This window comes from Anthonomus grandis, chromosome 10 (genome assembly GCF_022605725.1).
Source record: "Anthonomus grandis grandis chromosome 10, icAntGran1.3, whole genome shotgun sequence".
Taxonomy (NCBI): Eukaryota; Metazoa; Arthropoda; class Insecta; order Coleoptera; family Curculionidae; genus Anthonomus; species Anthonomus grandis.
The window spans coordinates 15,120,801-15,132,953 of record NC_065555.1 but is presented as its reverse complement, the minus strand read 5'-3'; the positions used below and the strand labels follow the sequence as shown (position 1 = coordinate 15,132,953).

The 12,153-nt window shown below is 31.4% G+C and overlaps 1 protein-coding gene across 1 annotated transcript in view; it reads left to right on the top strand.

Moving 5' to 3' along the window:
- The window catches only part of LOC126741284 (delta-1-pyrroline-5-carboxylate synthase), a 41,738-nt gene extending 29,813 nt beyond the window's left edge, over positions 1–11,925 (top strand). Inside the window, exons 8-13 of the mRNA XM_050447665.1 lie at positions 6,313–6,449; positions 6,503–6,733; positions 6,785–6,979; positions 7,037–7,207; positions 11,304–11,399; positions 11,455–11,925. Of these exons, the coding sequence (XP_050303622.1) occupies positions 6,313–6,449; positions 6,503–6,733; positions 6,785–6,979; positions 7,037–7,207; positions 11,304–11,399; positions 11,455–11,621 (997 nt within the window). The 3' untranslated portion in view covers positions 11,622–11,925. The remainder of the gene's footprint in view (positions 1–6,312; positions 6,450–6,502; positions 6,734–6,784; positions 6,980–7,036; positions 7,208–11,303; positions 11,400–11,454) is intronic.
- The last annotated feature ends 228 nt before the right edge of the window (positions 11,926–12,153 follow it).

The following is a 12,153-nucleotide window of genomic DNA, read 5'->3' as shown; positions in this document are numbered from 1 at the left end:
ACGGAGTGACATTTTGGAGTTCTGCAAATATTTTTTTTTAACATTTCTTATATTTTTGCCTGTCATGATTTGATTGGTCGGGATGTTTTGTTGCAATCGAACGGCTATATGCTAGTCAAAATAACTCTCCAAACAAAATTTTTTTGACGTTTTTTAAATTTAATTATTGTGTGAAATACGTTGTTTGCTAGTTGGGTAATACTAATCCCTAGAGTTTGCAAAAATAACAAAAAAGATTTTGAAATCAGACTAAAAAAATCTTACGCTAAAACTCACACACGATTAAATTTATCTCTACAAACGTATGTAAATAAAGAATAGACAAAACCTTAATATTTTTTAACGTATTTATGTTATTTTTTGCAGCGCGGTAAAATACACTTACCTTCGAGGTTATGTTGAGGTGATGCCGGTGATATGTTTTGTTTTAATACTGCCGCAACCATTTGTTTTCCACGGGAAAGCTTCATGTTTCAATAGGTTTTTCCACTTACGACACGGATAATGAGAGATTAACTTTTTACACTACTAAATTATTTAAAAAACACACGAATCGTTAAAAAAAAACGCCGACTAACAATAAAATGCGGTAAACACAAAACAAGCGCATTACTTATTACTCTCCTTTTTTGTTTTATTTTGTTAGTTAAAGCAAGATAACACTATAAGCAATATTTTAAAATGTGGGTTGTCTCTACTGGCAGACGCGTGTCGTGCAAAATATTGTATGGAGAGTTGCAGCAGCAGTGGTCAAGAGCGTTTAGCCGCTTAAAACTATTGACTAGTAAAAAACGAACTTATATATAGTTCAGTTCAGAGATCTATTAGAATCTTTGATGTTCCGCGAATAGTACGTGTGCCGGTGTTGCTTGAATTGTCACACGACATGCATGTTTAAATTGCAAAATTTTATGTGGAAAGAGTCATAAAGTATTATTCTAAGCGATATTTAATCATTCCATAAAATAAATAAATGTTTTAAGCATTTTTTTAAGAATTTATACACTTGATTCCTAAAATTTGACTACATGCGCCCACGTACTATTTTGTTAGACGTCTGACCTCAATCACAGTCACTCAAGCGTGAAAAGTTGCACAGGTCCGGCCTTAAAATTTACTTGTATTTAAAACTTTATTATTGGGGATTTTTCCGTTTAGTTTTATTTAGTTAGAAATTCAGGATAGTTGATAGCAAGATAATATTTTATTTAAATATAAGATTTAAGCACGTAAAATGAGTCTAACCAAAAATTTTAATTTATTTTTAATAAATTTAGTTTTTAGCGCCATCAGTGGGATGTTTATAACAAGTGATGAGAGAATAAATAGGTGGTACGAATTACTTAGACCCATTTATTCTATGGATTAAGGCATTAAAGATTTACTTTTTGACACAAAAGGGTAAAATGTTTTGGTTTATCTTCAAATTTTATAATTTCCTTTTTTTGGGTATTGAGATTTATTTTTATTTGGTGGTTATTATTAAAGGGGGATTTTGGCTGCCACATTCAATGTCCTTTATTATTGGTTTTTTTAAATTAATACATATTATGATATATTATTATAATAATATACTCATGAAAACCCTCATCTCTATATTTAGTACCAACTTCTTTTTATAAAAAGTAATTATGTAGTCAGAAAAGTGGAAGTATATTTTTTAAAATAAACTTTTACATTAAAAATCATCTAGCTATCTATATCTTATGTGTGTAAAAGACACAAGTTTTACTTATAAAAAAAACACACTTTGCATCCTGAATGTAATATTTATTAATTTGTTTGCCTCATATATAGTTATTGTGCATAATAGGAGAGATTAGATGAAAATTAACAAAAATAAATGCTTATACTAAAAACTAAAATTCTTATACAAAATCTTAAAATTACTGAATTTGAATCTGGCCCAAAGAGTTAATACAATTTTGTAAACTCAATTTTTCCTTTTTTTCTTTAGCAGTTTCTTCCATTAAGGAAGGAACCAGTTTCTTTGTTGCCGCTATGGATTCCAACTTCATCTCGCACAGTCGCAATAAAGCATTTGGATACTAAAACAGATTTAAAAAGTGTACACGAGTAGCAAAAATAATTTTTAAATTAAAATAATAATAAATTTACATTTTTTTTTAAATAATTACAACTCAGATGTAAAATAGGCTTTTTTCTTCCAGTGAATTATGAAAGAAGTAGTCTTGCCTCTGTGAGACAGAACAAGTGTGGCAGTAACTGTAAAAAAAAATTAAACTGGTTTTATAATGTCTCTATAAGACAAATCATGGACAAAAAACTGTAAAAAAAATTTAAACTTGTTTAATTAATAAAAAAAGGGTTTTCTTACTATGGCAAAAAAGGGACTTTTTCCCAGAGAATGCAGGAAGAAGCAGTCTTTATTGTATCGCTGAAGGACAAACAGAGGTAGTAAACTGTAAAAAAAATATGTTAACTGGTTTAATTAGTAAAAAAAGGGTTTTCTTACTATGGCAAAAAAGGGACTTTTTCCCGGAGAATGCAGGAAGAAGCAGTCTTTATTGTATCGCTGAAGGACAAACAGAGGCACTAAACTGTAAAAAAAATATGTTAACTGGTTTAATTACTAAAAAAAGGGTTTTCTTACTATAGCAAAAAAGGAACTTTTTCCCAAAGAATGCAGGAAGAAGCAGTCTTTATTGTATCGCTGAAGGACAAACAAAGGCAGTAAACTGTAAAAACAAAATTTAACTTGTTTAAATAATAAAAAAAAGGGTTGTCTTACCATATGCAACAATAACTAGTTTAGCCACAGATCTTCAATTTCTGCATCAGATTCATCATTATCCCAATTTATAATGAAACGGTCGCCTCCATTCAAAATAATCTGATGCAAATTCCTCTTTATATCTTATAATTTTTTCCTCAGACTTTCTCCACTCTTCCTCTCCTAAATTCATAACTTCCTCCTTAATCAAATTTATAACTTTTTTATCAAATTTTGGATACTTATTTTTCCTGCGAATTCTCCTTTTTAGTTGTCCCCAAATCAACTCGATAGGATTAAATACACAATAATATGGAGGAAGTCTGAGGACAGTATGACCATACCTTTTAGCTATGTTATCTACTACATACTGCTTTTCCCATGATTTGGTATTTACAACTTCCAATAATTGTTTCTTTGTATAAGATTCATGAAAATAGAGATCATGTTTTAATAAAAATGTCTCAATTTCCAATTTATGTGAAGTTGTGTTTGGGATTTTTTCAGAAAGCCTTGAATGGTATGATGCATTATCCATAACAATGACACTGTTTTCCTTTAAATTTGGAATTAATGTTTTCTCAAACCAGGTTTCAAATATATCTGTATGCATGTTTCTATGATAGTCCACATTGCACTCTTCTATTTTTTTGCCACACAATTTCAGTCCATCTTTCACCCAACCTTCTTTTGAATCACAATGAATAATGATCATCCGAGATCCTCTGTTCGGTGGAACATCTTTTAGGACACATTTGTTAGAACTATCAGTCCAACCCTTTTTTGCCATGTCATGTGTATCATACCAGGTTTCATCTAAATAATATATGGATCTTTCTTCCTCCCGAAATTTTTTAATATTTTCCAAATATTCTATACGCTACTGATAATTCGAGTACTTTCCATTACAGCAGCCCTTTTGTTAACCATCTTAAATCCAAGTTTTATTAGGTATCTCCGCAAGGTTGAGACTGTGAAATGTTTGTCCCTTGCCGATAAGGTGTCCTTAACCATCTCTATAGTTGGAACCTCGTTGTTTTTGTATTTAGAATACACAACTTCCCTTAGCAATTTGGCAATGTCCATGTCAAGTCCCTTTGATTGTCCTGCATCTTTCCTTTTTTTTCTGTCTTTAATCCCTTTTTTTACAAAATAGGATATTGTACTATATGGAACCCCTGTTAAAAACGCTGTTTTTTGCAAAGCACTACAATCATTTGTGATCTGAGGATCATTCCTTAGATTGTTATAGACATTTAAACAAATTTGTTTGGCGTCTGTACTTAAACAATTACGTTTTAAGACCTCTTGATTTTCTCATATAGCTTTTACTTCCCTGGCTTCTTCCTCTGCTTCCTCAACACAAGATAATGAACCATCAGAACTATACGAGTCTAAATCACTGTCCAGATCACTCTTATTGTTTTCACCACAAATATTATTGTCTTTTTTGTGCACCCACGGTCTCCATAGGCCGGCACAAACACTGTCCTCTTTATTTGCCAAATTTTCCTGCCTATTTTCCCAGGGTCGAAACATTTTAAGGTCTTTAAGTATAATATTAAAACAAATCCACAATCACAAATAAAAAAACACACTTCGTCACATTAAAAACTGCATAAAATTTAGACGAATACAGCCCAAATTCTAAGTTCTCCACTTTAATAAACGTGTAAAAAAGCAAAACCGGCAAAACACATCAAATAATAACCTCACATGACTCCCCCCCCAACTATTAAAGGTGATAGACCCATCCAACAACTATTTTTAAGGCGATAGACCCATCCGTAAAGATCTCTTTAAAAACACGACGAAAATAATACAAAAACGGTCCAAAAATTTATCTGCGTACGGCCCCGTAATCCTCAAAATCAGTGGGATAGAGAGAGATACACAATCACTTGCACAACTTAAAGTAGGAATCGCCAGATCGCAGGTGTTTTATCTTTGTTTAATAGACTAGCTAAAAAGAGGTGACAGTCTGGGAGTACTGCAAGTGTTTAAAATGATTTGTAAAATGCTTGGATTTTAGTCCGCGGTCAATTTTTTGATATTATTTTCTTGTGATATTATTTTCTTTTTAAAAATTGACATTTTCGAAAGACAAATAAAAAATAGTGTACAACATGGGGTTTTATGTATATTTAAAATGATTTCATAGATAAATTATATAAAATTTTGCCATTTAAACATGTATATCATGCGACAATAAATACGACATAGACGCACGGACTAGTTAGTGCGGCATCTGCGACACATCAAAGATTCTAATAGATCTCTGAACTGGACTTTATCTGGTAGTCAAAGGATTTATGCCGCTTATTTCTACTGACTGCTTAGATGTATGCGTCTTAGATCTATTGACAAAATGTGAAATATCCCTAACTAGGCCATATTTTGACTTAAGCCCATTGACTACGTGATATTTGATGATTCTTAAAGGTTTTTGTGCACTTAGCTCATTTTTGTCAAATTTGTGGTTTGAGTCCCTTGACTTCCAAGGCGACGTTACGGTTAATCTATACAGTATGCACAGAATTAATTAGGTAAAAAAAAAAATTCAAAAATTTATAACTAAAAAACGGTTTTACTGAGAAGTACTGTTAATATAAGAAAATGTTCTTCTCATTATGGACTATAGGTTGTCTGTAAACATTTTAGCCCTAGGTGGAGCCACTAAAAAACTTATTAAAACTAAAAAAAAAACGTGTAAAAAAGGGTATTTTCAAATGAAGAGTGCTCACCATATGTAAATGATAGCGTTAAACTTAATACGCCGTTTTATTTGGCAAAAATGTAAGATTAATTATCAATAATTTTTATTAATCCAAATTTGATTGATTGATCAAGATTTTGCACCATAAAAATTTGACACAGAAGATACTGAAAAAGTTTGTAAAGATCTTAGATTTGCCCAAGAAAAATAATTTTTATTTTAAATTTTTTTTTATAAAATTTTTAGTACTTTAGAGATGCACATATTTTCTGTACATCTATATTTTCGCAAAGATTCCGTTAAAGCGTCAGAGGAGTAGAATATCACACATGTCTGAAATTTTACACGTTAAAAAATACTTCCTGTATGTTAAGGATAACCAAAACCTATACTGCACTGTCTTATGTAAACTTTAATCAATCCGTGAAGTTTCATAGTATTTAAAGAACTAATACGACAAAATTTCCATTGAAAAAATTGGAAAAATTTTTTTTTTGACTTTGAAGGCGACCTTGTTCTTAACAAAAAAAAATAAACATTTGTAAATAATCAAGGTATAGCCTCATATCTCTAGACTATAAAAAAAATTTCGTTTCTCTACCCCAAATAGAACCAGAAGTTATATAAAGTTTTGTCCAACGGGCACGAATTTTGTGTGAAAACTCCCCAGCAAGACAGTCCCTCTATAAGTGTTCTCATAGGCTATTCGCTCTTATAAAAAGTATGTGATTCTGCTGATAATACCCACTTCGTTCTTTATAACTGATTCAGTTTCTATGGCTGTTACCATTCCAGATTTTGTTTCTAACTTCGAAGTATTCTACAATATTCAGGAAGAAGCTATTTGTTTTTTTTTCTTTAGACTTGCTGATGGTTTGGAACTAAAACAGATCACTGTACCAATCGGAGTACTCCTCGTCATTTTCGAATCTAGGCCTGACAGTTTGCCACAGGTGGCAGCACTAGCCATCGCCTCTGGCAATGGACTTCTCCTTAAAGGTAATTAGGTATCAATTTTTCATTATTTCATTTCATTGCAACTCATTATACAGGTGGTAAGGAAGCAGCTCACAGTAACAAGGCCTTAATGGAACTAGTCAAGGAAGCTCTAAGTACAATTGGTGCCACCAATGCAATTTCATTAGTAAGTACCAGAGAGGAAATAGGTGACCTCCTGACCATGGAACAACACATCGATCTGATCATTCCAAGAGGTTCTAGTGAACTTGTGAGGAGTATTCAGAACCAGTCGCAACACATTCCTGTTATGGGACATGCTGAAGGTAATATTGTGATTAAATGGTGAAATTGTGTTACTTAAATCATATTTGTAGGCATATGTCACGTTTTTGTTGACAAAGAAGCAGATTTAAGGAAAGCCCTTAAGATTATCAGAGATTCCAAATGTGATTATCCAGCTGCATGTAATGCCATGGAAACTTTACTTATCCATGAAGATCTTATGAACACTAGTTTCTTCTCAGAAGTATGTGATATGTTAAAGAAAGAAGGCGTCAAGATTTACTCAGGTAAGAATAAACTCGTAGTGTCATTGTTGATTTTTATAAGACTAACATCATTTTTAGGTCCAGCGTTGAATTCCATGCTAACCTTTGGTCCTCCGTTAGCCAAGAGTATGAAGCATGAATATGGATCGTTGGAATGTTGCGTAGAAGTTGTCAAGGACTTCGATGCTGCAGTTGAGCACATTCATACCTATGGAAGTGGACACACAGATGTTATTGTAACGGAAAACGGTAAATAAAATTAAAAATATTAAATAGGAGTTTATTACTTCAATGGTTAAATTAAAATGTATTATTTACATGCAGATTATGTAGCTTGGTTTTTTTTAATAAATGGCGTCTGAGCAGAAATTTAAGAATATAAGTAGTTGAGACAATAATTAAAAAAAAATTAACATTATAATAATCATAAATTGAAAAATAATTAGGAATCGGAAAAAGAAAAGAGACGAATTAATCAAAAAGATTAATACAAAAGAAGTGATAGTTAGCTCTTCTTAATTCAGCATGAGGATTATGTTTCTAAGGCCTGACAGCAAGGTATACTACGACAGCTATAACCAAAAACTATTGAAACAGAATATATTATATTTTCTGTCTAATACACGAAACTGGTTTAAGTCTATGAAAATGATTCACAACTTGAATAAAATTCAGAGAACAATCTCCAGATAAATGTTTTGAGGAGTTTAATACTAATCCATACGCCTTAATAGAATTGAAACAGCAGGTTAATCTAAAAATTTATAGTAGTGAGTATAAAGTAGTCTGAAAGGATTCAAATCATTAATATTATTTAGTACTTGGATTAGATCTCAACTGAATTAAGGAACTAAAAACCTCTGACTGTGGAGTCTGAAAACTCAATACAGTCATGTCCTAAAAAAATCTGTTGCACAATGCAGGAATACTAATAATAAAGGAATCCTGGTCAACGGATACAAAACGTTTCCAAAAAAAGCATTGATGGTGATAATCAAATTGGACTGCAGAAGCATATTGTGCTTATGAGGAAGCTGACAAGTATGGCGTACGAGTAGCAGCTTGTGGTTTTGGCCGCTCTACAAATTTAAGCTAATAAAGTATATCAAAGTTACTTAAAAATTGTTTTTAACAGTTCTCGGGTAGTTCAGCATCTCAGTCAACACTTGTGTGTCTTTTTTTACGTGCAATCCTCCAGAAACCCTTTAAAAAAAGCATATTTAGTGTTAATCTAATTGGCGCCATGGATGTGTTAGCTCTTCAACAAGAGAACATGCAGCTTCGATGCGAATTAGATAACCAAGATCAAGCGATTCGAAATTCAAACATCAGAATCTTTGGACTAAAACCAGAGATTGGTGAAAACATTCACGAAAAGATACTGGGTTTGTTAAAAAATAAACTTAACATAAACGTAAAAAATGCAGACATCAAAAAAGCCACAGAGTGGCCAGTAAACTGGCGAACGATAAGCCGCCGGCAGTACTAGTTCGCTTTACAACGGATGAACTTGATAATTTCGTTTTAAAAAACCGAAAAATGCTAAAAAATATGGGTATCCACATCAGCGAGAACAAATATATGGTGACAAAGATACGTGGGTGTGGAGAGGAAATGTGTTTGTGAAGTGCAAAAACAATAGTGTGAAAATGATTGCTTCAGAGACCGATCTTACCCAGCTTGGGGCTGAAGACAGACCTGGCACAAACTAACATGTACTCTTATTATCTCAGTTTTATTACAAAGCTTGCTGTCAAGAGTATATTTCTCGGTATATTATGATACAACTTTTTTTTTGTATACGCTTTAAATTGTTTTTTTAAATTTATTTTTCGGGTACCATATCAAAATTACGTAATTTTGTTTTATTTAAGGAAAGGGAATTTTAACCTTCATGATTATTATTTTTTTTAATGAATAAGGGCATATATTTTCTTTTTTGAGTTTTTGTTTTTTTATGATATATTATTCATTGCCTACTTAAATCAAATCTGGGGTGTAGGTATTTTATTTGTAATTATATTATTTATTATATGCTAAGATATATATGTGTGATATAGAACTTATGTAGATATCTTACGAAATTATATAAAATATATTAAAAAAAAAAAAAAAATAATAATTTTTTAGCGGCTTGCTCCTTAGATAGGCCTAAATTTGTAGGGATTCTTTATGGGAGGTGAATTTATCTTTTTGGTTAGCACCATAAAGTTCGTATTTTTTTATATCTGGGGTAGTGGCGACAGTGCAGTGCGAGGTGGGCGTCTTGCACAGGAGAACAGGGAAACTATTGATCGATAATGGCTAGAGATTTGTATAGTCGGCGAAGGTCGGATGACTATAATATTCTTGTTGAAAGCAGAGGCCCCTTGAATAATTTAATAGTAGGCCATTTAAACATAGGATCCTTAAATACAGGTTTTGAAGAATTTTCTTACTATCTATCTCAATGTCCTTTCGATTTTTTTACTACAACCGTGACGTGGTTAGATGGCAACACAGAAACAAATCGCTTTAATCTGCCTGGATATCGACTCTTAAGACAGGTAGATCCGCGCCCCTGGCACGGAGGGGGAATTGCTTTACATTTAAAAAAAAACATTAATATTGTCAAAATAAATCATGAAGCAGACTCATTTGAGAGCCTTGAAATAGCATTTTAAATAAAAAAAATAATCATTCGCACTTGTTTCAATTTATCGCCCTCCATCAAAGAGCATACCAACGTTTTTAAATGATTTGGAAAACATGCTTGAATCCTTGGTATTATTAAACTATGACTATATAATTCTGGTGGGTGATTTTAATATCGACTTCTTGAAAATAAATTTTTATAGTAACAGATTAAGATTTATTTTGAAAAGTTTTAATTTGACACAAAATATTGTTGAACCTACCAGAATAGACTTAAATACCGATAATGGTAGTGTTATTGATTTCATAATATCTAGTAAACAATTAATATCCAAAAAATGACAATCGATTCCAATTTTAGAGACAATATCTGATCATAATTTAATTTTTTCTATTTTTGGATATGAGAACGTTAGAAATCAAGAACCATATATAATGCTTCAAGATTACAATAATTTAAACTACAACAATTTTATCACGGATGGATTAGCCATTCCATGGAAACGTATTTATTATTTAAGAAATATAGACGATAAAATCAATTTTTTCAATAAAAACATAACCATGTTCTTAGACAAGCATATTCCTGTTAAAACTAAAATAAGGAAAAATAAGCCATTCTGCCCATGGATCACCGACAATATTAAACTTTTAATAAAATTAAGAGACCGTGCGCATAAAAAATTTAAAAAATCAAAATCAAACCCAGATCTGCAATATTATCGACAATTAAGAAATTATACAAAACACGCAATAATTCGTGAAAAAAACACATTTTTCAATCAAATAATTAACAAAGAAGGCAAAGAATTTTGGACCGTTGCTTAAGTTAACGAACGAAAAAGAAAAACATATGCTGACCTCCCAATTGATTTATGTAATCCCGATGACATTCAAAACTACTTTCAGAGTTAGCAGTTTACCAGACACAACCAACCAAGGCATCATCGAATATTATAAAAATAATAATTTTAACAACGAACAGTTAGTGTTTCAATTAATATTGTTGTTTCATTATATATTGAAATAAACGATACACAAATCCCAATAGTAGCAGAAGCAAAAAACTTGGGTATTATTTTCGATCAATCCATGGGTTTCGAATCCCATGTTAAAAACAAAATTAAAGCTGCATATCTACGATTAAGGCAGCTTTATAAAATAAAAACATTTCTCACCCCAAAACAGAAATATCTACTTTGCGAAAGTCTGGTTTTGTCTTTGTTCGATTATTGGGACGTAATTTATGAAGATTCCTTATCTGTAAGCACCAAAAAGGCTATTCAAAAAGTTCAAAATTCTTGCATAAGATTGGCATATAACATTCCATACAAACATTACATAACATCCGTTCTTAACGCTAATCAAATTCTTAATATGAATAATAGAAGACTACCGCACATGCACATGTTTGTATACAGAGTCATAAAAAGAGGACAACCGGCATATTTAAGACATCAGCTTCAAGAATTTGTCTGTTTGAAAATGTTTGTTTGAGATCATCATTAATCAGGGTGATAAAGCTTCATAAGAGTTCAGTAATGCATAAAAGAGTTCATCGGTTTTAGAGGTTCCGCCTCTACTTTTATTAATTTTTTTTCCATTTGTCTAATCATGTTAGACCTATCTCGACCCCATAATAGATTATTTACATTTCTCCAATATTATTTCTTCATATTTTATGCATTATATAATGTTTGCCTCTTTACAGATAACAGAGCAAAAGATTTCCAAAAAAAGGTAGATAGTGCCTGTGTATTCCATAATGCTAGCTCAAGGTTTGCTGATGGCTTCAGATTTGGTCTTGGTAAGTGACTGTATTAAAAACAATTATAATGTTTTAAACATAATATTATTTACAGGTGCTGAGGTAGGTATAAGCACTGCCAGAATTCATGCCAGAGGTCCAGTAGGAGTAGAAGGTCTTCTTACAACCAAATGGGTATTGGATGGTGTCGATCATGCAGCTGCTGACTTTTCCGAAGAGGGAGGAAGAAAATGGGTTCACGAGAGTCTACCTGTAAATTAACCAATAAAAGAAATAAAATAGATTTTTGTTGTAAAATAATAATAAGGGAGTTTAATTATATTTTTCTGCTGACTGTGCCATTTTAAAAATTTATTATGTGCTGTATATTAGTTGTGTTAACATTGTATTTATAAAATCTTTAATTTATTACGGTTTAAAAAATATCAATTTTAACTATGGATGGTTTTGTGCCTTAGTAAACAATGTATAAAGGCTTTTTGTATATTTATTGTTAATGTTTAATGGATGTTCTGTGTATTAAGTTTTAAATTTTATAACCCAAATAAATATTATTTAATTAAGATATATTGCTTTTAGTATTTGCTGAAAATCGACGATTTTATTTAATTATTTTTGTCCTTTATAACGGAATATAGTTTTAATGCTTTTTCATGGAAAATTGATGTTTAAAAATGATGACAGTCGGATTATTTTAATATTCGTTTTAATTTGGTATTAATATCTGTAATAAATTTATTACTTTTGCGCTCTACTAAATTTTCAAATATCCCTTGATTTATTCGCAATAAAT